The sequence below is a fragment of the Scophthalmus maximus genome, chromosome 13 (assembly GCF_022379125.1).
Source record: "Scophthalmus maximus strain ysfricsl-2021 chromosome 13, ASM2237912v1, whole genome shotgun sequence".
In the NCBI taxonomy this organism is placed as follows: Eukaryota; Metazoa; Chordata; class Actinopteri; order Pleuronectiformes; family Scophthalmidae; genus Scophthalmus; species Scophthalmus maximus.
In genome coordinates, this window is record NC_061527.1 from 12,308,625 (window position 1) to 12,335,033 (window position 26,409).

General features: G+C 40.6%; 3 protein-coding genes across 7 annotated transcripts; 2 read left to right on the forward strand and 1 right to left on the reverse strand.

The window, feature by feature from the left end:
- Positions 1-2,777: 2,777 nt before the first annotated feature.
- Positions 2,778-10,848, reverse strand: alkal1 (ALK and LTK ligand 1). Of its 4 annotated transcripts, none has more exons than XM_035648159.2 (6): positions 10,298-10,845; positions 9,697-9,978; positions 7,492-7,545; positions 6,595-6,678; positions 5,053-5,126; positions 2,778-3,283 (listed from the first exon to the last, which is right to left on the reverse strand). In XM_035648159.2, exons 2-5 carry the CDS (start codon positions 9,965-9,967, stop codon positions 5,062-5,064), a joined length of 474 nt encoding a protein of 157 aa, XP_035504052.1. In that variant the 5' UTR covers positions 9,968-9,978; positions 10,298-10,845; the 3' UTR covers positions 2,778-3,283; positions 5,053-5,061. The 4 variants fall into 4 exon arrangements, with proteins under 4 accessions (XP_035504052.1, XP_047192874.1, XP_035504050.1 ...); XM_047336918.1 differs by having other exon boundaries at positions 6,595-6,675; positions 10,298-10,842; XM_035648157.2 differs by lacking the exon at positions 5,053-5,126 and having other exon boundaries at positions 10,298-10,848.
- A 556-nt stretch (positions 10,849-11,404) lies between these two features.
- On the forward strand, positions 11,405-18,820 carry zgc:153738 (uncharacterized protein LOC558115 homolog). Its single transcript, XM_035648156.2, has 19 exons — positions 11,405-11,912; positions 12,794-13,121; positions 13,237-13,356; positions 13,521-13,703; positions 13,801-13,872; positions 14,045-14,250; positions 14,371-14,455; positions 14,556-14,666; positions 14,863-14,938; positions 15,112-15,218; positions 15,375-15,461; positions 15,543-15,604; positions 15,722-15,804; positions 16,412-16,519; positions 16,602-16,801; positions 17,392-17,478; positions 17,564-17,741; positions 17,849-18,087; positions 18,182-18,820. Exons 1-19 carry the CDS (start codon positions 11,902-11,904, stop codon positions 18,293-18,295), a joined length of 2,457 nt encoding a protein of 818 aa, XP_035504049.2. The 5' UTR covers positions 11,405-11,901; the 3' UTR covers positions 18,296-18,820.
- A 1,524-nt stretch (positions 18,821-20,344) lies between these two features.
- LOC118318472 (dynein regulatory complex protein 11) lies at positions 20,345-26,321 on the forward strand. Of its 2 annotated transcripts, XM_035648154.2 has the most exons (19): positions 20,345-20,556; positions 20,989-21,303; positions 21,439-21,558; positions 21,737-21,919; positions 22,021-22,092; positions 22,270-22,475; positions 22,591-22,675; positions 22,763-22,876; positions 23,050-23,125; positions 23,280-23,386; positions 23,543-23,629; positions 23,711-23,766; positions 24,416-24,498; positions 24,746-24,853; positions 24,934-25,133; positions 25,300-25,386; positions 25,469-25,646; positions 25,754-25,992; positions 26,087-26,321. In XM_035648154.2, the coding sequence occupies exons 1-19, from the start codon at positions 20,458-20,460 to the stop codon at positions 26,198-26,200; spliced, it is 2,529 nt and encodes an 842-aa protein (XP_035504047.2). In that variant the 5' UTR covers positions 20,345-20,457; the 3' UTR covers positions 26,201-26,321. The 2 variants fall into 2 exon arrangements, with proteins under 2 accessions (XP_035504047.2, XP_035504048.1); XM_035648155.2 differs by lacking the exon at positions 26,087-26,321 and having other exon boundaries at positions 25,603-25,646; positions 25,754-25,894.
- The last annotated feature ends 88 nt before the right edge of the window (positions 26,322-26,409 follow it).

Consider the following 26,409-nt stretch of genomic DNA (forward strand, 5'->3'; position numbering starts at 1 on the left):
GATGGTTTGCTTGAAAGAGGCCTTTGGGTCTAAGAAATTGGATTAAAGTGTTTACTTTTGCCACAAAATTCTTCCGCGGGTGGCGGAATACGTCACCAGGAACCAAGTTTAGGTTTTAGGTTACATGCTAGTCATAATCTACCCTGAAACAGTTGGTGCATGAAATATTTTAATAAGTGCCAAGGGCATAACCAAATTACAAATGTGTGTATAATTTCAAAGCCAATTTAAAGACAAGAATCAGAACACTCCATTGACTCTGTGAGCTGGTGTTTACTCTATCGAAGAGTGATACTGTCAGTCCGAATCACAGATTGAATGGTTAAAAAAAAGGTGAGTCTGTTTCGAAGAACAGTGACGAGCTTGTAGTCAAAGCATTAAGGTGTCCCTTCTCCCTGTCGCTGAGCTTTATTGCGTTGCAGCCCGGCTTTGGTCTGTATTTACTATTTATTGCACCAGCATTTCTCAGAGGATTCGGAGGAGGGATTTAGAGCCTGTGTATAATTGTGTTAGATCCCACATGCTGTCCCCGGTGCATCTTCTGTCTCCTCTCCTAATCTGTGCTGTTTGTCTCCAGATAAGTGATATCCAACTTAGATTAGGATCTGGTGTCCCTGCCCCGTCTACCCAGAGGGGAAGGGATCCCCGGTGTATCCCCACAAGAAGCAAACTGTATTTTTAGCTTCCTAATCATTTTATACATCGGTCAAAATTTTAAAAAGTATCACCCATTTCCATTAATCGTTGCAGTAATCATGATGTGTTGGACCGGACAGGAGGCTTTTCAACTGTGCCGTTACGGAAAAAACAAGGTAAATAAAAAGGAGTTACTTTTTGGTCATGATTTGGTTTTGCAGGTTTGACCCGCCAGACATTTGAAGGGGCTCACATATCTAAGCGAGGGTGTTGCGTCTCTGAGGAAGTTGGGATTTATGGAAGAGAAAATAGCACACATTTCATGACTCTTCCGAACAACACCGTCTCATATCAAGTTGAGAACACGATGTGGACTGAGGTCAGAACCCCAGCGATAAGATCTGTACATCAAGAAAACACATTCTTTCAATGTAATTTCAGTTGACAATGTTTTGCATTGGCAGCTTCTCCGGAGGACTAATTTTTTTCAGCGGAGTAACAACAAACCAAACGTTCGCTGATTAATGCAAGATCCACTGAAACAATTTGTTTCTGTTGAGTCTGTACAGACGTGCTGGCGTGAGAACTGAGCTGTTGTAATCTTTGGCTTTAGCGTATGTTTTCTTCAGAACGTGGTCTATCAGTACCCCTATGTGTGTGTGTGTGGCTCAATATTTATTTCACTACCCAAATAAAGACAGCAGACAATCACCGGAACTATTCCCTAGGCACATATTTCAGTACAATATAATGCAACATGACAAGACTGTTGGATCCTGTTTGTTTTGTCAGGACTTTATAGCACTGTCACTGTAAGGGTAGGTAATTTAAACTCCTTGCAGAAACACACATTGATCCAGTCGTTTCATTAAATGGCAGCTCTGATACTTTTATCCACCATTAGAAAGTCACCGCGAGGACGTGACAGCTCTGCTTGTTTTAATCTCATAAAATCCTCATTCACAGTTTTACTATTTTCGTTTAACAAAGCTTAAAAAGGCAAATTAGCAAGAAACACTTCCCTTGCCTGGCACAACTACAAGTCAAGTCGGGTATTTTTAACATATGGGCTGAGGCTCGAGACCTCAAACACCAGGCACACTTCATTTAACGGATTCTGATGGTCTGGAAGAAATTTTGTTTTCAAGTTATGCTTCCTGAAATGCTTTTGTCAACTGTACAAGAAAACTCTTGCCAAAGAGATTTGCCAAGCCTTCCGAAAGGCAAAATATTGCTTTCATGAAGTTAATAAAACAAAGATTGATTTACATATACATGAGGATATATGTACACAATTTAGACAATCTCCAAAGAAAACTATAAACATATAAAATGCCTTGCTCATGTGATTACCTAGGTAGTTCACTAAGCATCTCCTGGCCCGATCCAAAGTCAATTTGCTTCTGCTGAGCTTGAGTTGCTCAAGTGTAAGATATTTGACAGCTATGTGACAAATAAAAAAAATCTGCCAGAAATTTAGCAATGCACTTCAGTTGGAGGAGGGAATCAGTAAAGATAACAATTGCACAGAGAGGCAGGGACAGAGGCGGCTGCATCAGGGTGCTGAAAACTTAAAAGGAGACGGCCAACAAGTAGAAGAAACATATCCCCTCTGTGGCAAGTTCCTAATGAAACCCAGTGTTGTTCCGTCATGGTCTGCCTTTTGAGAGACTTGTTGGACCTTTAGCGGTTTGGAGTAGTATTTCATTTGTATGGAAGGTGAACTTGTTTTCCAAGAGCTCATTATTTCCTGTTTTACTTTGAAATGACTTACCTGGTGTGTTTTACCAAACACAGTGTTTCGCTACTTGTGTTTGGATTCCTCGGTTTCTCCGTTCCTGCCACATGGCCATGAGACCATGCTGCACCTCCTTGCCTTATTTGCACTTTGGGTCCAGAAAAAAACCCTCATAAAACGTAACATGTTCAGTGCTTTTCTTGAAATGTATATGACATTTCCCCCCCAATGGTGTCGAGGCTGGGATAAACGTCTGGACCGTTAAGAGTGAAAAAGATTTTTGTCAATTTGCTGTGACACCCGTCACACCAGCTGTCTTTACGGGGCCAATCCAACTTTAAATCCTCTTGACATTTTATCCTCTTTCCCCCCTGTCTCCAGTAATGCCAAAATATGCTGTGCTTCAATATTTTTTATTGTTCAATACTGCAGTGCATCACCACCACTGATGTCATTCCATATGTTCTCACTGTCAGCAATTACTCAAGTGCCAAATAAAATGTAATGAAGACAATGATGGAGCATGATACATCTTTTAAGATTAGTTACGGAACATAATATCAGCAGAATATCCTTAGAGATATAACTTTTATTACAAAATAATCAGTTTTTTTAATGGCTGTGAAATTATTATATACATACCCTTTCAATAAATAGGTGTTTTTAATATTAAATTAATGTTTCCTTACAAATACTAATGTATATGGTACATACACAGGTACAGTAAAATTTAAAAAAGCAAACCCATTCAAAAACATTCAGCAACATCCAAAAGCATTTTTCAAAAATGCCAAGAACAAGAAAAACAAAAATAGAAACACTATAAACACAACAACGTTCATATGACTGTTGTGGATTTGAAGGCACTTCCTTGGCAATACGTTGATCCCTCTTCCATTATTTTCTGACCTGAAATGAAATGTAAAAAAAACAAAAAACTGGATTAGAGTTAAACAAGTGCAGTTTCTGCATGCCTTTAAGTTTTATTTAAGAGAAAAATTATTCCATCCAGTATCGGTTAAGTCACATCTTAATATCTCAGCCTTTCTGATGTGGTCAGCTTCCAAAGACCGTCATTACTTTCACTGACTTCCACGACATGTCATGTCTAAGCTCATTCATAAATGCTAAGGATGACTAGATAATGAATCCCTTCAAAAGCCCCTCGATTGTGATATACATTTGTTCGATTTCTCAGAACAGTGCGGACAGGATCTTATTATCTGATTCACTAGAGAAACTCAATACCGGGGGAATGTGTCATCCTCTTCAACTGTCTAATCACCAGAAGTCCTATACCACAAAAAAACCTCAAATGAACTAAAATGGCCACTTGTGTAGACGAGCTCTTCCGCAGCCGTCACTTACAGTAGCAGGTAGAACTAATTGCGTTGACCAGGACTAGACAGCAGTGAAGTGTCAGACCTGCTGTCATTGAAGGTCACACTCACGGTCATAGTCATCCCTTTAACAAAGGGATGACTATGACTATGTCCACAATTACTCCACTGACGATAGTTGGAGTTTTTCCTCCGTCTTGAGAATGTCTTTGTTTGGGTTTGGTGTGGTTGAGATTAGCGCAAAGAGCATAGAGAAGAGCCAACTTACTATTCCCACAGATGATGTGTCACTTTTTATTCAATGATTTATTTTATATGATATTTATAAAAAGCTGCACGAGTGTTGGTCATGGAGCAAGAATGAAACAAAAAATACTTTTAATGTCCGTCTACAAAAATATGCATGGGAATTAACCATCTGCCTATCAATTATTTTTACCCATCTTATTTTAAATTTGAACTGTTGGTCTGACTACACAAGACTTTCAAAGTCTTCCTCATGGGTCTTGATGCAAAATATTACGCACTTTTTCTAAAATCGGTTAATTGTAACAATAATCAACAAATTAACCCTGAATCAATAAATTCGATAGTTGCAGCCTTAAATAGTCACCATGGTTACATATGCAAATACTGTACATAAGAACAGTTTACTATCAGTGGTCATTCACCATGCAAATTATTTCTCAATGGGCATTTTGAATAAATGACCAATGGAGGGGAATTCGTAGTAGGTAAGTGAGCATACAGTATGCTGCTGACCATGTGGTGTGATCACAAAACAAATACATTCATAGTGGAAAGGGGGACATATTAGTAGTATCACTTTCATGTTCTTCCCTGTTGATGTTCTTGCAAAAGAATACAGGAGAGAATGGATCTAGAATTATTGACCACACCACATGTTCATTTTCCCACATCATTTCAACATCCTAACTAATGTGTGTTTCATTCCTTTATGTCACTCTCTTTCTCCTGCATGTTATGAAACTGATTTGCTTGCAACTTCAGCCAACCAGCACTAGCCACAAACAAAGGTTAAATTAAGATTAAACACTTGAGAACCTATTTATGACTGCTAAGTGTTTCATCGTGTCCAATACTAAGAAATATGATAATCTTACAGCACACACAAGTTAGACAGATGTACCACAGTTACGTTTCTGATTATACGAATATCAGTTTTCACAGAAAAATAAATCTGACCAAGAACAACAAAGAAATTACTCGATGCCACGTCGAGAAAAAAACAAAGTAACTTCTGTGACATACAAAATGGAAATCTCAATTAACCATTTTACTTTGACAAGTGACGGGATGTTGACAAGGAATACTCACATGCAATATCTACGATTGCATGCAGAGTGGACTCATTGCTAATCGTGTTAGCAATCTTGCACATCTTTTGTAATCTGAAAAAAAAAAACAGTGGGGAAAAAGGCCATAAACATCAATGTTAACATCATGACACTATTGAAAATAAAGCTCCAAAATGTTTCTCACTTTAGCTTTACTCTTCAAAACTGAATGAAAATTTGCGTTTCACATTCTGCCAGGCCAGGTATTTTTTAATCCTGATGTTTAAAAATAATGCATCCTAGTGTTTTCACAATACTCCTGTAAAGTACATGCCGTACATTACATACTACAGTATGTACTAAATAGTACTCAATACTTGCCAGTGTCCATCAAAGCGGGAGAGAAAAAAATTGTCCATTGCAAATCTCAAACACATAAGATTCAGTATTGATGTCAGAGGTGTGGCAATATGCCAACCCTGACTGTGCAGAAATTGCAATGGCCCTTTAACATGATCCACATGTAAAGTCAACAAATCAGCGATGTTTTCTAAAATCAGCAGTTAAATTTGCAGCACAATTAGCTCGACAAATGAACCGCAAATGTTGTATTTAACAATCATCTGCATCCTCCCAGTCTAACTCCAAATGAATCCTCACCGGTTGTGGCCTGTATTTCTCCACCATGTCTTTCTGTCTGGCTTAAACTAAACTACCTTCTGAATATTACAACCAGACCAAAAATAAAAATGCTTTAAGACTGTGCTTACTTGACTGCATCAAAGATACAAAGGGCAGCACAAAAGTGAGGCCTCTGTCTCTGATTCCCTGTCCAAAGCAAAGACAAATCTAACCAAACACATCCATCTGTGACAAATGAACATTGTCTGCAATCATTCTCCGAAGTCTGCTTGTTGTCATCTACTTAATTCCCAAGTGTAAACACCCCACAGAGGATTGATCCTTTATTTGGCAAACTGAGGTTATAGCACTGGGTGTTTCTGTAGTTGCGGTTTCCAACCTGGGGTTTGTGACCCTCAAAGGGGTTGCAGGAGAAATCTGAGGGATCGTGTGCTGATTAACAAGACTGACAAAAGGAAATAAACATATTCTGCTACACATAGTTTCTAATATTTGCTTTTTAAAAATGCTAATAAAATAAAACTGATTGAAATGACACTCTTTGGTCGAACTGCCTGCAAATCACAGAAATATGAAACGGGCAAAGATTCAGAAAAAGACATTTGGAAATCACTGCCCTTTATATCGACTTGGAAACTTTGTCAACTCCTGTACACATTTTAACAGGCCGAATTCACATCGACCAGAAATCTTATACATTTGCTTATTGAATATCAATTTGTAATTCAAAATTTGGGGAAGGTAATGTTTAGCTCTCAAAAGGTTTAGCACTGGGTCTGTTTTGACAATACGCAAACAACCCACCAACTGCCAAAAAACAACACAGATTCAAACATTGCTAAATGGTGATTTTTAGGGCCTTTAAAGCATAATAATTATTATGTTAGAAATAAAGGATCAGATATTGAGCCCTTTAAAGGAAGAGGGAAGGCATACATACATGCTGGTCTTGAGCAGTCCCTTGTGTTGTGATAAAGTCTATGAAAGTGTGTTCTGCACTCCGACGAGAACTTGACTGGTCCTGCTTAATAGAAAAGGTCTCATCAGCCAAAGTGAAAATGATTCATGATTTCCTGTTTATCCAATCTGTTAGTGTAACCAGAGCACAGGGCCCACAATGAGTTTATAAGAAATATGAGAAACATGAAATCACAAAGGGGAAGTGAACAGTGCAATATCGCAGACAGGGTTAAAGAGTCAGGGTTCAACCGGACTTAGTGAACAGAAGAATTGAGTATTCAGGTATAATCACCACTAAGAGTTTCTGAACCAACATTTAAGCTTCCAGATTTTCACACCAATAATGAAGTCTACTTATTGGTCCCGAGACAAATAATCAGCTTAACCTTTCGCTGCCTTCGGCTTGATTCTGTCAGCTTCCAGTGGTGGACAGTAACTAGTTTACACTACTTTATATTTTCACCTTATTACGTTTTAGATAAAAATATTGTACATAATATGCCACGACATTTATTTGACTGCTTTAGTTTCTAGTTTTAGAATGTGCATTTTAGACGCTGGATAGTCAAAGACATTTTTTAAATAGAAAAGTTTAATTTGAAAGGTTTCCAACATTTTTGGCTGACGTCTGACAACAAGCAGTGCGACTTAAGCGTACTGAATGATGGCTCACAGGAATGAAAATGATTCTCTCAAAAGGGCAACGGAAAAAATAAAATCACAGCTAAAAGTTGCATGGGAAAAGATGTTAACTATGCTCGAAAAGATGTTTGCCAGTTAAAACAGTTTTGGCAATGTCTGTAAAGGACAGCGGCAAAATATAGTCATGGCTAAAGGTTTGCCCCCATTATGTCGACTTGGGTGGCAATTTTCTTACCTGTGAAATGCTGAATGAATTTGCCTTTCATGTTTACATCTCTAGGAACAATTTCTGGAAGAGGAAAAACACTGTTAGCTCGTCAATCGGCTGTCATTTTACAACAGCTGAGCACTTGCCCAAAGTTAGAAAGTAATCACAATGAAAATGTCTGTCAGTGCCAAAATCAGCCCCTGCTGTATGTATCAGTGTGGTGCAGAATATGTCCTAATATAGCCACTTAAATGTGAAATATATCCTTCAGTTCAACAAGATGCTGCATGATAATTATTCAATTATTATTGTTTGATTCATATGCTTAATGATTTAGTGCATCAAAATGACTCATTTTGCATTACAAAATGTCTATGTACAGGAGCCTAAATGAACATTATTCATTGTGAGTTCCCTTTGTCTCTATAGTGAACCAACATCGTGACATTCTTCTCTGTGGAGATCTGTTGTAAGTGGAGGCATCTCAGGTATGGGCATCAAGAGACCCCCTCTCTACTGTGTCCAGCTGTCTGAACACACTGGCCGCATGCTCACAGGCTGAAGAGATTATTGTGTGGACATTTAATGCTCATCAGAATAAGCCCATGCAAGTAGTTACTGGGCCAACACTATATTAGCACCCAGCCCCAGGAGTGTGTAATGCTAAAACTGCACATAACTGCAGGACGATGTAGTCAATTGGAAAGCCATTAAAGAGAGTCATTCTCTCTAAAGACAAAAGCACATACTGTATATTTTACTATCCTAAAATCAAATTAATGACATATGTGTGTGTGTGTGTGTGTGTGTGTGTGTGTGTGTGTGTGTATAAGGGTCCACTGTGCCATTAAGCCAAAACCAGATGTGAACACTGAAAATGGCAGCAGCAAGGGTTACACAAAATCAGCTACGAATGGTCAGTGTGGCATTAATATATGCACGTCAACAACAGTAAAATGTAAAACTAACTCAGCCAGTCTAAAGCTTATTTATTCTGCCTTCAACGTGAAAAGAGAAACCACAACAGATGAAGCAGGTTGTAAAATGAATGTTCCCTTATCGTATGTCTGTCTTGTCATCGGCTCATCGTGATAGAGGAGGAGACACATGGGGACAACTATAGGGTGAACATATGGTGGGTTCACAGATGCTTCTCCTTCCTCCTAGCTGTGTTCAAAGCATCTATCCTTGCGTGACCATGGATGTTTGGTTGTGTCACATGCACCGGTTGCTAATATGCTGCTTTTAATATCCTCAAAAGATAAATTCCATCCAGTCAGTGGTCTGAGAAAAAGCACTTTTCCAATTGCATAAGCTGGAGCCGAGACTTTGAGCTTGACGATGCCTGTGAAGCAGCTCTCAAACAGGTCAGTAAAATGCAGAGCTACAACTGGCAGATCTCTCACTCAGGGAGAGTGATTAACCGAGGATTGAAAATTAATTAAAGTTTTGATTTAATGAGAATTATATTGAATGTCAATTTGTGTGCGTATGAAGCTCAAATCCTGAGCATGCTCTAGACTATTAGGTTGTTGTTGTTTTGTTTTTTCACAGATAAATGAAGAACGGTCTTCTCCTGGTCTCATTATGTTCTGATGTATTGCTCTAAGTGACATGGACGCGACACAGCACAGCCCAGCCTCTGCTCCGTCTGAATGTCTTGCAGAGACGCTTGCGATTGGAGATGCTCTCTGGGACGTCACAATGTGCTCAAGTGGGTGTGGGGTGGTCATCATTCATGTTCATGCTTTCACAATGAATCATACTGAATGAATCATTCACAGGTTCGGTGTGACGGTGCTCCTCCCACGTGAACTCATAGAACGTATATCTACGTCCCCGGCCATCAGTCAATCGCAGCTGAGCGAGGGAGCAATATGTTTTGGTGAAAAGGTATCTCTTAGAAATAGGAAGATAAATTAGGATAAATGTGACACAACCTCTTTGTCCAACTCAGATGAAGTTTAAATTGAGCTGGACAGAGATATGTGGGTACTGCACCATTTCTTTTGACTATACTCTTGCCAATTACGATTTATGGACAGCAAACTTAATTGTCTCCTCCGTATTACTTTGATTAACATACATACACCAGGTTACATTCAGCAAAACCAAATAGGGCTCCTAAATAAGATGTACAGTACAGACCAGACAAATGACAGCTGTCTCCCACGGCAAAATGGGGATTATGCTTTCATCATCGGGACCTAAAAATAAATCTTATCAGCTTACCTATGAGTCTACTGTTATCCAGCCTCGGAACATAGAAAGGCTTTTCACGGGAAGAGAACTTCATATCTTGGGGTGAAGTGAAGAGTCCACTGCTACAGCGCCTGGAGAGGGTTTTGTCCCGCTGCTGGCTGTCTCTGATAACCTGTAAGATTAGATCCAACAGGGTCCTTCTTTCTTTCTGCTTGACCTCCTTGCTGTCCATGCACTGGCCCGAGGTGATGAGCAGAAAGAAGATAGTCAACAGTATGTGCCATTTCCTCTCCACCTGCATGACTTCACTGTCTGCAAACATATGAAAATAAGTTTTGTTACACAGGAGTTATGTGGTTTCGATTAAGTCAAACATATCCATTTTTGGGGGGGAATTTCAAAAATATGTGCTCTTTGCATCACACCTAACCCCAAGAGATGCGTGCGCAATGCTTGCTATTCTACCTCTCTCGCATTCCCAAAATCAATGCCAGAGTTAACGTACGTTTCCTCCCAAGGTGGAATTATTCACCATAAATGGTCTGGTGGAGTCCACTTTACGCAACACTCGCATTTATTCTGTCAAAGTACATGGGTCAAACAGATGTAGATGATCTAATCTGAGACTTACTAGTTTAGGCGTTAAAGATGCGTATGTCCTGGAGAGTGGACACAGTTGTCTTCCGTAAAATTCTTCCAGGCGTTGTCTGTAGTCCCGACAAGAGAGAGAGGGAGAGAGAGAGAGAGAGAGAGAGAGCAGCCAACAGATTGTGCTCACCGCCGTCTTTCTTGAAATAACGCGTCCCTATTTATACGAGGAGCCACCTTCTTGAAGGTAATACAATCGATTTCGAGTGGGTGGTAGAGCAATGTGGACATCTTTGGCGCAATGTCTTCCTGTGGCATTGGCTCACTTTGGCACGCGCCCCTCCTTTACGCACCAAATCATAACTAGTTGTAGTTTCAAAAGGGGCTTTTTAAACTCCCGGAAAAAAACACGATTCCTTCGCAGACAGATCGGTGATGTTAATGTTCAAGGAGGAGCTCAACTGAAATCCCCATTGAAAGAAAGAAAAAGAAGAATCCAACAAACAAAAACCCGACAGAACCTCGGAGCGGCAGCGCGCAAGACAGGATCAGACCAAATGGAGTAACTTGTTGGATGTTGGATGCAGACAGGAGGGGAATCTGTGGGCCTGTAAGCTTCTGGCTGACCAGTCAGCGTGTCCATGTTTTTGTTCAACGATGTCCAAGTCTTGTGACCGACTAAGCGTGGCAAGGAATGCGCCTCCAGGAGCAGCCACCCGGCTGTTGTACACCCTCGAACACAAAAACCTTTGAGCTCAATGTGACAGCGCCTTTTAAGCACCTTTTAAACACCCAGCGGTACATTTAAAACAAATCAGTTTGAAAGGCAAAATAATGAAGTGGACTGTTGGCCCAGCGGACTGTTGGCCCAGCGGACTGTTGGCCCAGCGGACGGAGTGAGCAGTGGGACAGACGTAGTGTCAACAGGTGCAATCATCAATTTATTCACGGAGTCTGCAGAGTGGTTGATATGCTCATATGTCATTTAAAGTGGGGCTCTCTTCATTTCTCAGGGGGGGGGGGGGGTGATGCCTGGAGTCTATAGACTGTGCACGGATCCATATCCACGTTGCACAGAGAGAGAGAGAGAGAGAGAGAGAGAGAGAGAGAGACGCATCTTCCGTGACAGGAAGGACGTCACCTGGTGGAAAATTGGAAGAAGGTGGACGTGGTTCAAAGAAGCTGTTTAGGTCTGATCATGATAAATAAATGAAGGTCGCGTATCACTGATTTATATTAAAACAGTACGCAGAGAAAACCACTCAATAAGCTATAATTATTATGATTATTTTGATGATGATGATGATGCTTATTCATATTATTATTATTACTGTTGATGTTTAGTGCAGTGTTAAAAACTGCCAGTTTAATTTCCACTGATTAAAAGGTAAAAAATCATAGATGAGCAACTTCCGGGGAGACGGTTCCCATGGAGACGGCCCGAGCGCCGTGTCAACATGGGACAGCTGACCTCGTGTCACTGTGGCTGACTTCAGTTTAACTTCGACTCTCTCTCTCTCTCTCTCTCTCTCTCTCTCTGTGTGTGTGTGTGTGTGTGTGTGTGTGTGTGTGTGTGTGAGTGTGTGTGTGTGTGTTCGCCGGACACGACGCGCTGGGGACGGGTCCTTCTCTCCGGGAGGCAGAGACATGTCGCAAAGGTAGAGACCTCCGACCTGGTCGGACGTTAGCTCGTCGAAGCTACAGTCAGCAGACAAGCCTCGGGCTGCAGCCTCGTGCTGTGTGTGTGAACACGGGGCAATATGGGATAACTGTTTTTTTATTATTATACGTAGTCTTGTACATTTCTGGACAACATCACGACAAAAAGCAACACGAGAGACTGAAACAAGGTGAAAGTCAGTTGTTACCTCGTCGATGGCAGCAGTTGCAGCAAGACAGTGACTGACTCCCATTGGCGGTTAGGCCTGTCACGATAATGACATGATCGACTTCTCGTTCGATACATGAATATGATATCAATCATTTTGATTGACCTCAATAATCGCCATTGTGTCTAAATGTGTGTTTGTTGACATAAGAGTGAACGTCAACAGCAGCTTCCGTTCTCATCTGTTCTCCTCATATGATTCATCTTTCGCTGGTCTGGTCTATAAAATGTCAGAAAATATGGATTTTCTTAATATTTCTTTCTGAAAGGCACCATGTCTTTAACTTGCTTGTGTTGTCTTAGGCCTCAACTCAAGTCTAAAACACAAAGAGATTTTACTCTAGAGAGACCAACTAAAGACTTGATTTGACCAGCACAGACCGATGAAGCCTCATATTAAATATACTGAATACATCTTCTACACATCTTCAATACAACTGCGCAGATAAAGGGACTGTGGATTGAGTCCTCCATCACTTAGGGACCTTTTAATAACCAATATGAGCAGGAGGAATCATTACAAGCCAAACTTATTCCAGTGTTTCTGTAGGCATGCAAGTGTTGTTTCATCACAAACTGTAAACATTGTGAACCTATCCTTTAATGCCCCTTTAAAAACGAAGTTACAAAAAGATTGTTTTCATTTTCCAGGGCTTACAATGAGTTGTGGGCAGATGTCCAGCAAGAGTTGGGCCGTCTGCTAACAGAGGAGCTGCCTGCTGAGCCCCCTCTTCCAGAAAAGGACAGAGTAGTGTTCTTTCAGCGCGTGGCCGTGCTTTACATGCGCTACATCCAAATCTTCAGACAGCTGGAGACGATCTATGACCAGGTGGTCCACCCTCAGAAGAGACGAGTGATTCGGGCCATTCTTGATGGTGTGATAGGGAGGCTGTTGGAGCTGAAGAACGAAATGGTGGAGAAGGAGTTTTCAGAGTATCACTACATGGATGACGTCCTTCATGACTTAAAGCTCAGACCTGTGAGTTAAAAGTTTTCAGAGCAGACAGTTACACTCACTTATAAACACCTAACATTGTTTTTTCCATTAATGTCTCTTCATAACACAACAACTATTTTCTTTATTGTCAATTTAGGAAGACCTTGAGATCCCTATCCCTCGCTATTTCATCACTGAATGTAGCAAAGTACTCCAAGAACGAAAGTCAATGGTGACAGACATCCTGAAAATGGTGGAAGTTACAGCAAGCCCAGAAGTGAGTTGAAAGAGAGTCACAATTTGGTTTACGCCTCTTTTAGTACATGGTCATTTCTTAATTTTGTTACTTACAAAAATGTATCGTATGATAGAAAATTATGAATTATAGTCATTATAGACATTCGTTATTTGTTTTTTTCTACATTTGTATTGTCTCTACAGCCTTTAAGGGTCAAGGACATGAGCCCAGAGGAGGCCATTAAGATCATTCAAATCGCAGAGCGGGCCCGCCAAGGACGTCTGAGGGCAAAGTTGAATGAAGAGAGCAGAAATATGAACATGATGTCCAGGACCAAGGAGTCTGGAACTGCTGCTATTGACATGGCTGCAGTCTGCATTCAGAAGGTCCTCGTTTGTCAATGTAGTAGTATATATACCCTTTTCTCTGCTCCTGTTTCGGTAATGTGTCATGCTGAAAGATTTGGGTAAATATGATTTGTAGGTGTGGAGGGGCTACGTAGAGAGGAAGAGGATAAAGATTGCTCGGGATGAAGAAATGATTTTTCTTGGAATGGTGAGTAAAGTAATGTGGCATTTTTTTCAACTGTTTTTGTATTTAAAAATACTAATACACATACAGGCTTTTACTAAAATGTTGTTCCTTTTCAACTCACCTCTTTCACTAACCCCCACCATAATTATAGAAACATATAGAAATATAATGTTTTTTATCACTCCCATCTTAGACCATGGATCCAAAATACCAGGTGCCGTGCCCTGCAGAAGTCACTGCCCAAGCCAGTGAAGCTTGCACAAGGATGAAACAGCAGGAGCATGAGGAAGAATATCAAAAGTCAATCGTAGCGGTTACAAAACAACTGCGAGATATAGAGGGTCATGACATTAGCAAAACGATGAAAGACCAAATCCGGCAGTGGTTCATTGAATGTCGGTAAGGTGGCACAGATATCGTTGGTATGATTTCTGCTGTCATCGTGTAATATTTAAACATATGTTGATATAATTAAGTAGTTTGTTTTCACACTTGTCTTCCTCTGTTTGTTTTTAACAGTGATGCTACTGGCTCATTTCCAGACTACCCTGATGAAGAGGATGGAGGCTCCTGTCTCATTTTTGCAGAAAAGAACCCTCAGCAGGTAAAATACATCATCAGTCAAACATATTTTTTATTGCACATTTTTTCAGTAGGAGAATACTGTTTGGGGTACATTATTATTATTATATATATTTTTTCAGTTAAAGGAGGAAATTGCTGCAAAGGAAGAGGAGGAGGCAAACAACAAACCAAAGGGGAAGGAAGAAAAGACGGAAAAGGCGAAGAAGGTCAAGGGGAATGCCGAAGAAGAAGTACAAGCTCACAGTTTTCATTGATATAATATAACATTGATTACATCCTGGTGTAATCGCCCGTTTTAATGGATAAAGATATAGAATAAGTAGGCTTTAATTTATTCAAACCCCAACCCATGTTGGCTGTTTCACCTCGAAGCATTGCACATTAAGTAAACCAATATAACTTTTGACCATAAACCTTGAACCCCAGGAAGAGGAGGCAGGGTTGAAGATGCTACCTTCGGCTTTTCTGTCAGACTTGGAAGCGGGAAACAAAAACTTTGTAGGTATGTTTGAGTTAAAAAAAAATATTTGGGTAACACCAGTTTGAGAATAAGTTTGTAGATGGGAACATGCACAACAGGAATTGGAATGCAACACTCCAGCAGGTTTTTATTTTCTTTAACATAACCGTTACTCATTCTTGATGAAGCCTGAAGTAAATGTTTGTCATCTTCAGATTTTTGGCAATCCCGCAACGAGTCCAAAAATTTCATTCAGAGGCACGAAGTGGAGCTGATCAAGGAAGAAAAGAGGAAAATCATTGAGGCAGAGATTCGAGTACAGGTGATGCTGACTACCCAGTTGAAAGGGCAAAGCCAATAATGTAATCTTACAGGCTGATAAAACTGCACTTTGTTTGGCAGATTCAGTCCCACGGCTATTGGTGTCTACAGCACCACCTGTTGTTGCACTCAGTTTGGTTTGCTCTGCTTGTATCAGGTGGATGAGCAGATGAGACAAGAGCTGACTGAATGGAAGCTAGTTGTGGATAAAGACAAGGGTGGTAAGGCCAAAGGAAATGCCAAGGTACTAGAGTGAAAGACAGTGTTAGCCATTGACATTGATTTCCTTGAACTGTTTCCTCACAATATGTTTTTCACTGGACAGAAAAAGAAAGGATCCAAGAGTGGAAAAAAGAAGAAAAAGGAGAAGGATCTGACCGCTGATAGGTGAGGTCACAGAGTCTATACTTAAATAAATATACGATTTTCAGCATAGGAGAGATTTGTATGAAGTTGATAAATTAGTCGATGCAAAGACTCACATTATTTATTCCCGTCTACTAGGACTCTTGAGTCTCTGTGTCAGGAGCTGGTGGAACAGGGCTTGTTGAAAAAGCCCAAAAATGTTGGGCTGCAGGATTACTTGGGTAAGATGTTCTATATTATTTGTGCAAACTGGTGTGCCATCTTTAAGAGCTCATCTTTGTCTCCTTATGATCCTTCTTTTATCTGAGCTTTTAATGTGATTTCAATCAATGTATACATATAGAACTCTCATATTTGGGAACCTTCAGTCAATCAGTATCTGGAAATTGTGTGGTGGCGTGCTGCCCTCTTCTGGTGCCCAATTGCCAAAACACCATGATCACAGTGATCTATATCGAATGAGCATAATATTCCTTGTCTGTGGAGATTCTCATTCATCTACGTCAGTTATCCACAAGGGTGTTGAATCAGGAAGAATTGGACTTGGCTGAAGTTGCTTGAAGATGTTTCACCTCATCCATGAGGCTTCTTCAGTTCGAACTAAGTTGTAGTGAATCCCAGGTATTTAACCTCTGTGTGGTGTGGGCAGTTAATGGTCCAGACTGTGTGAACGACTGTCGTTGAAACTGTTTCAATGAGTTTCTCCTGAATCAACACCCTTGTGGAGACATAATATTCCTTGTGGTCATAATTTTGATTAGAATTTTCTCTCGCAGTTTACCCAATGCTGCAGATTAATAACTTCTGGTGGAATCCTCCTGTTTCTAGGTGACTATAGCTACCTTGGGACAACACTGAGGCAATATAGCATCGAGCCCATGCCGTCATTGTCAGACGTACGACAAGTCTTAACTCTATATGGAATTTTACCACTAGGTATGTATTCACTTCATATTTAAAATGAATATAACTGCAAAAACAGTTTAAGGTTTGTACATGAGATGTGTGTTGCTCGCAGGCTCTCAGGAGGTTCATGAGAAGGCTCCTCTGATAAAGGCCATCCTACTGACAGGGCCGGCAGGTGTGGGTAAGAAGATGTTGGTCCATGCAATCTGCAACGAGACAGGTGCCAACCTGTTCGATCTGTCACCTCTGAACACAGCAGGAAAGTACCCAGGCAAGAGTGGCCTTGCCATGATGCTTCACATTGTCTTCAAGGTAAGACTCCGGTATTCCTAAGATCCCAGGTCCATTGCTAATTAAGAAAGTTAATAATGATATCAATTGTTCTGGAGTTCTTTGAATAACTGCTATCAAACTTTATCAGATACATTCCTTCTTTGGAGTCTTCGAATTCATTCCTTCTTCAAAGTTTAACTAAACTTTACCCAACCTATATGCATAATGCTCAACCTCATTAGAGATCTTATGACTAAATAATATCCCCAAAATGCAAACAATGAATATGATATGTGGTATGCAGTTCAGTATGCCATTTAATAACTAGCATTACTTGTTTAAATTTATATATCATGGTAAACTAAGCATAAAATCAGGAATTCTGTGAAAGTGTTTGTTATTTACATGAGCATGTAATACTCAATTATCTTGAATTTAAAACTGCTCTTCTTCTACATCAAATTCATTTAGCATACGTTTTTGTCCAAAGCGACTTCAAAATAATAAAAAATTCAGAGAGTAAGGTGCAGTCTGTACAGGTGAGTTTTCAGTCTGCGAATGAAGCATTGAAGGGATTCTGCTGTCCTGATGTCAATGGGGACTTCTTCTCCATAATTGTCTTTGCACAGGTTGCGAGGCTGCTGCAGCCCTCAGTGATATGGATTGGAGATGCAGAGAAAATGTTCTACAAGAAAATTCCCAAGGAAGAAAAAGAGGTACTAGGTGGCATCATAATGTTGCACTAATGTTTCAGTTATTAAGTCACACAGTGGATTGAACTGTTTTTTGTATGTATAACAGTTAGACCCTAAGCGGTTGAAGAAAGATTTGCCCAAGTCCCTAAAATTGATCAAAGGGGAAGATCGTGTTCTGATAGTTGGAACAACTAAAGACCCACTAAGTGCTGACATTAAGACACTGTGTAAAATGTACAGCAAAATCATCCTCATCCCAAGACCTGACTATGGCTCAAGATACAGTAAGTAGAGATACAATACAAAATAAAATTCTGTTGAAAATCATGATTATGGAATTCTTCTCTAAGTTGGTATGAAAAGTGACCACTCTGACTCTGTTTTCCTTCAGTCTTGTGGAAGCAACTGATCACCAAGCAGGGAGGTGAGGTAACTAAGGCCTTGGACCTCAGCTCTCTTGCAAAGATTTCTGATGGCTACACTCCAGGTCACATGGTCCAGGTGATCCAGAGCGTTGTCACGAAGCGTCGCATCATGCAGCTGGCAAACCGACCCCTGACTGCAGCCGAGTTTGTTGCCCCTTTAGCCAAGATCGACCCTGTTTTTCAGGAAGAAGAAGAGGCTTTTAAAGTACAGTAGATATGCCATATTTAAGTTTTCACTACTTTTTCATGACTGTGGTTGTTTTATTGCTTGTGTATTCTTCTTTCTTGCATGTCCCCAGAACTGGTATGCAAAGACCCCTTTGGGAAAAAAGAGGATTAAGGCTGCCACAGGAAAGGAGGAGGAAGAAGCCCCGATTAAAGGCAAAGATGCAAAGAATAAAGGGAAAAAATAAGTTTGTCGTCGTGTTTTAATTGTAGCTCAATGGGTTCCTATGCAGTATGGAAAGGTATGGAATTTGATTTGAGTAATTTCCAGATCTGGATAAGTATGGAAAAAGAAAAAGAGAGAATGGAAAAATAGTCTTAACAGACGTGAATCCAAATATTTTAGATTCCAGCATTCACACCAACTAGAAAAAGCAATTTCTTTAAAAAGAAACTAATTTATAGTTATAAGTGTCTTGTTTTTTTATGAAGGATTCATTGAATATGAAAGCACATCACAGGACAATGTGAGAGAAACAGTGAGCATATATAAATAGGATGCAGAAAAATGATATTAAATAACATGTATGGGAAAGATAAACATCAATTCATAACCTTTCAGAAGCTGGAACCTGCTGATGTTTGGTATTTTGTTCAAAGAAAATGTCTGATTTGATATCAAAATGGTTGCTGATTCATTTTCTAAGAATATTATTTCATTATTGTTTATTTAAATTTTCGAAAGTAAAGAAGATTATTATTTCTAAAACGGATACCTGAGTGATGTTTGGTTATTCATTTGGTTAGAAATGTGTAAGCACTGGTGAGATTAGTGATTGTTGACAAAGTGATTCATTTTTTTCAGTCCAGTATTTAGTTGTTTGTGTTTGTAGTACATTTTTGCTTAAATATTTCAGTGTACTTATTACAGTGAGGTTACCGGTCATTTAAGGTGAATACAGTACCTTATAATAATAACTAAAGAATTCATAATTGTGAATTTAGTTAACTGCATTAAAGAATTCCTGGACTAAAATATGTAAAGGTGGATACTAGGTGGGTGCAGGTGCAGCACAACGCACAGGCGTCCAACCTGGTGGGACGCAGGAGGAGCCAGGCCCGGAGTCACCCCACAGAGCCCGGAACATCCAAGTGTTGCAAACTAACCTGTCCAGCATCAAGTCTGACAGGAAGCGGATCTAATTGCTTGCAGCTAACATGGACACACTGTGGAAGCAGTTTGATGATGATGTCCACCAAATTCTGGAGGCAACGGCACAGGGAAAGGCCGAGGTGAAGCTTCAAGCCATGACCGCCATCATTGTCAGCATTTCCGCCGAGCGGTTCTTAGAGAAGGAAAAGAAAGTCTTCCTCAAAGAACCAAAGAGATGTGAGGATCCGCAACATCAGACAGCAGATGCAAGCATTGAAGACCCAGGAGAGGAGGCAGGAGAGAATGGGCACATTGGGTTGGCCCAGTTGATGTGTATCCCTCTGCAAGAAAATCAGGGTCCTCCATTGGGCCGAGTTGCATCGGAAATGGCGGCACAAAAGGGCCCGGAAACGTGCAGCCTTTATCACCAACCCCTTCAAGTTCACCAAGGAGCTGCTAGGGCAAAAGCGCAGTCGGAAACTGGTCTGCTTGCAGGAAGTCATAGACCCAACGGTCTCAGAGCTGGAGAGCAGCCAAAACCCACCAGAACATCATCATCAGCAGGCATCCAGACCTTGGCAGGGGACTGGCAACTGTTGGTTGACCTCGGAGGGCAGCTGAAGTTCCCCAGCCATATTGCAGACATTGTCTCTGTGTCTGAGTCCACCATACAAACGGTGATGCTGGAGCTGACAGTCCAATGGGAAGATTGCATGGAAGAAGCCTTCGAAAGGAAGCTCTCCAAGTAAGCAGAACTGGTCAGCAACTGTCAGCAGGCTGGATGGAGAGCAAGGTGTCTTCCAGTGGAAGTCGGGTGCAAGGGATTCTCTGGTTAGAGACTTTGGTTGGTTAGGCTTTCGAAGGAAAGAGGAAGAGGAGAGCCATCCTCAGTACCACCGAAGCGGCAGAGAGAGCCCCAAGATGGATGTGGCTCAAAAGAGAAGAGCCATGGAGTCAGAGTAGGTAGCCATCTGGACACGCACTGGGGTCAACTGAAGGAGGGTATATGATGTTGAAAGACCTGAAACACTATAATAAAAACTGCCAATGTGATGTCATCCCCATTGATGCAATGATCAAAGGGTCAAAGGCACGCACACTCCTCTGATCTGTAGTGATATTCCCAAAATCCCATTTGAATTAAAGCAGACACAGAGGCAAGTTACTTGACCACATTTGAAAATATAAAACCAGACCGAGATCACCATCCGAAAAAGTCAAGCACAATTTCTTGATGTACTCTTGCTCTTGGGCAAAATGCCAAAAAAGCAAAGCAAGCCAGACAAAAGTGGGGACATCCCCCCCCCGGTCCAAAAGGAGAAAACCTATCGAGTCAGGGATCAGCTGCAGCTGAAGGTGAGGGAGAATTTTGCCAACTTTCCAGAGATAGCTGGTACAGACAACGTCTAATTCTTCATTTACTCTCTTTGATACTGTCTCTTCTATGCAGCTCAGCAAGGGAACACTGTGGAAAACTAATGAATTTTACACAAGAAAGACTATCAAGTTAAGACTTGATTTGACCAGCACAGACTGATGAAGCCTCATATTAAATATATTGAATACATCTTTGCATAGAAAAAGTAATGTGGATTTTGTTCTTCATCACTTATGGTTCTCTTAATAACCATGATGAGGAGGAGAAATCATGACAACAAGCGGCAAACAGTGTTTGTATAGGCATGCAAGTGTTGTTTCAAGACAAGCTACATTGTGAACCTATCTATTCTACCTATTTAATACACTTTTTAAAACAAAGTTACAAAAATATTTTTTTCCATTTTCCAGTTGTGGGCAGATGTCCAGCTGGAGTTGAGCCGTCTGCTAACAGAGGAGCTGCCTGCTGAGCCCCCTCGTCCAGAAAAGGACAGAGTAGTGTTCTGTCAGCGCGTGGCCGTGCGTTACGTGCGCTACATGCAAATCTACAAACAGCTGGAGACGATCTATGACCAGGTGGTCCACCCTCAGAAGAGACGAACGATTCGGGCCATTCTTGATGGTGTGATAGGGAGGCTCTTGGAGCTGAAGAACGAAATGGTGGAGAAGGAGTTTTCAGAGTATCACTACATGGATGACATCCTTCATTACTTAAAGCTCAGACCTGTGAGTTTCATTATGAAACCAAATTTGATTCCTATGAGATCTTAGACAGTTACACTGACTTATAAACACCAAACATTGCTTTTTCATTCATGTCTCTTCATAACTCAACAAGTATTTTTTTTATTGTCAATTTAGGAAGACCTTGAGATCCCTATCCCTCGCTATCTCATCACTGAATGCAGCACAGAACACCAAGAACTAAAGTTAATGGTGACAGACATCCTGAAAATGGTGAAAGTTACTGAAAGCCCAGAAGTGAGTTGAAAGAGAGTCACAATTTGATTAACGCCTGTGTGTTTTAGCACAAAGTCATTTTATTTTGTTACTTGAAAAAATGTATCATATGAGGCAAAAATTATAAATTATAGTCATTATTCGCTATTTGTTATATTTTGGTAAATATTTTTTTTCGACTTTTGTATTGTCTCTACAGCCTTTAAGGGTCAAGGACATGAGCCCAGAGGAGGCCATTAAGATCATTCAAATCGCAGAGCGGGCCCGCCAAGGACGTCTGAGGGCAAAGTTGAATGAAGAGAGCAGAAATATGAACATGATGTCCAAGACCAAGGAGTCTGGAAATGCTGCTATTGACATGGCTGCAGTCTGCATTCAGAAGGTCCTCGTTTGTCAATGTAGTAGTATATATACCCTTTTCTCTGCTCCTGTTTTGGCAATGCATCATCCATGCTGAAAGATTTGGGTAAATATGATTTGTAGGTGTGGAGGGGCTACGTAGAGAGGAAGAGGATAAAGATTGCTCGGGATGAAGAAATGATTTTTCTTGGAATGGTGAGTAAAGTAATGTGGCATTTTTTTCAACTGTTTTTGTATTTAAAAATACTAATACACATACAGGCTTTTACTAAAATGTTGTTCCTTTTCAACTCACCTCTTCTACTAACCCCACCATAATTATAGAAACATATAGAAATATGATATGTATGTTTTTTATCACTCCCATCTTAGACCATGGATCCAAAATACCAGGTGCCGTGCCCTGCAGAAGTCACTGCCCAAGCCAGTGAAGCTTGCACAAGGATGAAACAGCAGGAGCATGAGGAAGAATATCAAAAGTCAATGGTAGCTGCCAAAAAACAACTGCAAGATATAGAGGGTCATGACATTACCAAAACGATGAAAGACCAAATCCGGCAGTGGTTCATTGAATGTCGGTAAGGTGGCACAGATATTGTTGGTGTGAATTCTGATAGTGTAATATTTAAACATATGTTGACATTGATAAAGTAGTTTTGTTTTCACTGTTTTCCTCCTCGGTTTTTTTAACAGTGATGCTACTGGCTTATTTCCAGACTACCCTGATGAAGAGGATGGAGGCTCCTCTCTCATTTTTGTAGAAAAGACCCCTCAGCAGGTAAAAGAAAAGTAATCAGTCACATATTTTTTGTTGCACATTTTCTCAGTAGGAGAGTACCGTTTTGTGTACATTCATTGTTTTCAGTTAATGGAGGAAATTGCTGCAAAGGAAGAGGAGGAGGCAAAGAGCAAGCTAGAAGCGAAGGATGACAAGAAGGACAAGGCGAAGAAGGACAAAGGGAAAGTGGAAGAAGAAGAAGTACAAGCTCACAGTTTTATTAAACTATTTTCCAATGGTATAATATAACATTGGTTACATAGAATAAGTAGGATTTCATTTATCTAAACCCCAACCCATGTTGGCTGTTTCACCTCGAAGCATTGGACATTCAGTAACCAATATAACTTTTGACCTTAAATTTTGAACCACAGGAAGAGGACGATGGGTTAAAGATGCTACCTTCGGCTTTTCTGTCAGACTTGGAAGTAGGAAACAAAAATTTTGTAGGTATGTTTAAGTTTAAAAGAGGTGAATATTTCCTGTAACACCAGTTTGAGAGTTAAGTTGTTCAGCAGGTTTTTTAAAAATTTTCTGGCCAGTTGTCAACTTTCTGTGTATAGTAACCTAACATTTGTAATGTAAATTACATCTTCAACTTCAGATTTTTGGCAATCCCGCAATGAGTCCAAAAATTTCATTCAGAGGCATGATGTGGAGCTGATGAAGGAAGAAAAGAGGAAAGATGTTGAGGCAGAGATTCGAGTACAGGTGATGCTGACTACACAGTTGAAAGGGCAATGCCAATAATGTAATCTTACAGGCTGATAAAACTGCACTTTGTTTGGCAGATTCAGTGCCACGGCTATTGGTGTCTACAGCACCACCTGTTGCTGCACTCAGTTTGGTTTGCTCTGCTTGTATCAGGTGGATGAGCAGATGAGACAAGAGCTGACTGAATGGAAGCTAGTTGTGGATAAAGACAAGGGTGGTAAGGCCAAAGGAAATGCCAAGGTAATCGAGTGAAAGACAGTGTTTGCGGTTGACATTGATTTGCTTGAGCTGTTTCCTCATAATACATATTTCACTTGACAGAAAAAGAAAGAGAGTGGAAAGAAGAAGAAAAAGGAGAAGGATCTGACTGCTAAAAGGTGAGGTCACACAGAGCCTTTACTTAATGAAAGCCCCAGTGTGTAATTGTTGTACTTTTCTGGCGGCAAAAGGTGGTAACGTTGCAAACTGCAACCAACTGAGAAGCCGACAGGGGACATTTTATGGTGGCGCACCGCTAATTCCATTTCCGGTTTCCCGCAGTGCTGGAAATTCAACGCGAACGCGACGCATTCTCATCATAGATTATATGCTCATCATAGATTACGCGTATTCTGGACCGTTAATGCTGTGTTCCGTTATACCTCGGAACCGCTCGGCACTCGGACCCCGAAAGTCGGGGTGTTGTTTTTTTCCCCGAACTCCCGAGTCGTAGTGGAACCGCAACGCAGCACAACACGACGTAGCAAACATGGCGACTTACGCGGAGGTCGGGTCCACCTCATGTAACTATATTTAACCAATTCAAAGTTGACGAAAAAAAACATCTGTATAAGTGATTATACATGCACGAGCACACAGTTATGGACAATTTATTCAATTTCTGTGACTACGTTCTTCTAAATATTACACACTAGCTTTAAATATATGATTTGCAGTTCAGAACAGCTGTATGAAGTATGTATGAGTTGTATGAATTTGATAAATTAGTCGCTGCAAATACTTTCATCATTTATTCACGTCTACTAGGACTCTTGAGTCTCTGTGTCAGGAGCTGGTGGAACAGGGCTTGTTGAAAAAGCCCAAAAATGTTGGGCTGCAGGATTACTTGGGTAAGATTTTCTTAATAATACAATACAGAACTCTCATATTTGGGAACCTTCAATCAGTCAGTATCTGGAAATTGTGTGGTGGCGTGCTGCCCTCTTCTGGTGTGCAATTGCCAAAACACTATGATCACAGTGATCCATATCAAATAAGCATATATTACTTGTGGTCATAATTTGATTTTGAAGTTTCCCTCACAGTTTTCCCAGTGATACAGATTAATAGCTTCTGGTGGAATCCTTCTGTTTCTAGGTGACTATAGCTATTTTGGGACAACACTGAGGCAATATGGTATCGGGCCCATGCCGTCATTGTCAGACGTACGACAAGTCTTAACTCTATATGGAATTTTTCCACTACGTATGTATTCACTTTATATTAAAAATTAATATAACTGCAAAAACAGTTTAAGGTTTGTACATGAGATGTGTTGTTCGCAGGCTCTCAGGAGGTTCATGAGAAGGCTCCTCTGATAAAGGCCATCCTACTGACAGGGCCGGCAGGTGTGGGTAAGAAGATGTTGGTCCATGCAATCTGCAACGAGACAGGTGCCAACCTGTTCGATCTGTCACCTCTGAACACAGCAGGAAAGTACCCAGGCAAGAGTGGCCTTGCCATGATGCTTCACATTGTCTTCAAGGTAAGACACAGGCATAACAAGCAAAACTTGTAAAGATTTATATCATGGTGAACTAATTATAAAATCAGGAATTCTGTGAAAGTGGCTCACAGGTATTTTCATTGTCATGTAATACTCGTACTCATAGAATTTAAAAGTGCTTTTCTTCATAATTGTCTTTCCACAGGTTGCGAGGCTGCTGCAGCCCTCAGTGATATGGATTGGAGATGCAGAGAAAATGTTCTACAAGAAAATTCCCAAGGAAGAAAAAGAGGTACTAGGTGGCATCATAATGTTGCACTAATGTTACAGTTATTTTGTCACAGTGGTTTGAAATGTTTTTTGTATGTAAACAGTTAGAACCTAAGCGGTTGAAGAAAGATTTGCCCAAGTCCCTTAAATTGATCAAAGGGGAAGATCGTGTTCTGATAGTTGGAACAACTAAAGACCCACTAAGTGCTGACATTAAGACACTGTGTAAAATGTACAGCAAAATCATCCTCATCCCAAGACCTGACTATGGCTCAAGATGCAGTAAGTAGAGACAAATTACTAAATACATTTCTGTTGAAAATCATGATTATGGTATTCTTCACTCAGTTGGTATGAAAAGTGACCACTCTGACTCTGTTTTCCTTCAGTCTTGTGGAAGCAACTGATCACAAAGCAGGGAGGTGAGGTAACTAAGGCCTTGGACCTCAGCTCTTTAGCGCAGATTTCTGATGGCTACACTCCAGGTCACATGGTCCAGGTGATCCAGAGTGTTGTCACGAAGCGTCGCATCATGCAGCTGCCAAACCGACCCCTGACTGCAGCTGAGTTTATTGCCCCTTTAGCCAAGATCCCCTCTGTTTCTCGGGAAGAGGAAAAGGCCTTTAAAGTACAGTAGATATGCCATAGTTGAGTTCTCACTACTTTTTCATTGCTGTGGTTGTTTTATTGCTTATGTATTCTTCTTCCTTGCATGTCCCCAGAGCTGGTTTGAAAAGACCCCTCTGGAAAAGAAGAGGATTGAGGCTGCCGCGGGACCCGTGGAGGAAGAAGCCCCGGTAAAAGGCAAAGATGCAAAGAATAAAGGGAAAAAATAAGTTTGTCATCATGTTTTCATTGTAGCTCAATGTTGTTGAGCTATAACTGAAGCTTGTATGTGAATTGCCGACACTGTCCCATTTGATCACCATAAAATAAATAAAACATGTATTTTCCTACCGCAGGAGAGTTGGGTTTTTATCTGACAATGCAGTGAAATGCTTTCTCCTTTTGGGGCGATAGATAATATAAATATCACAATAAAAGC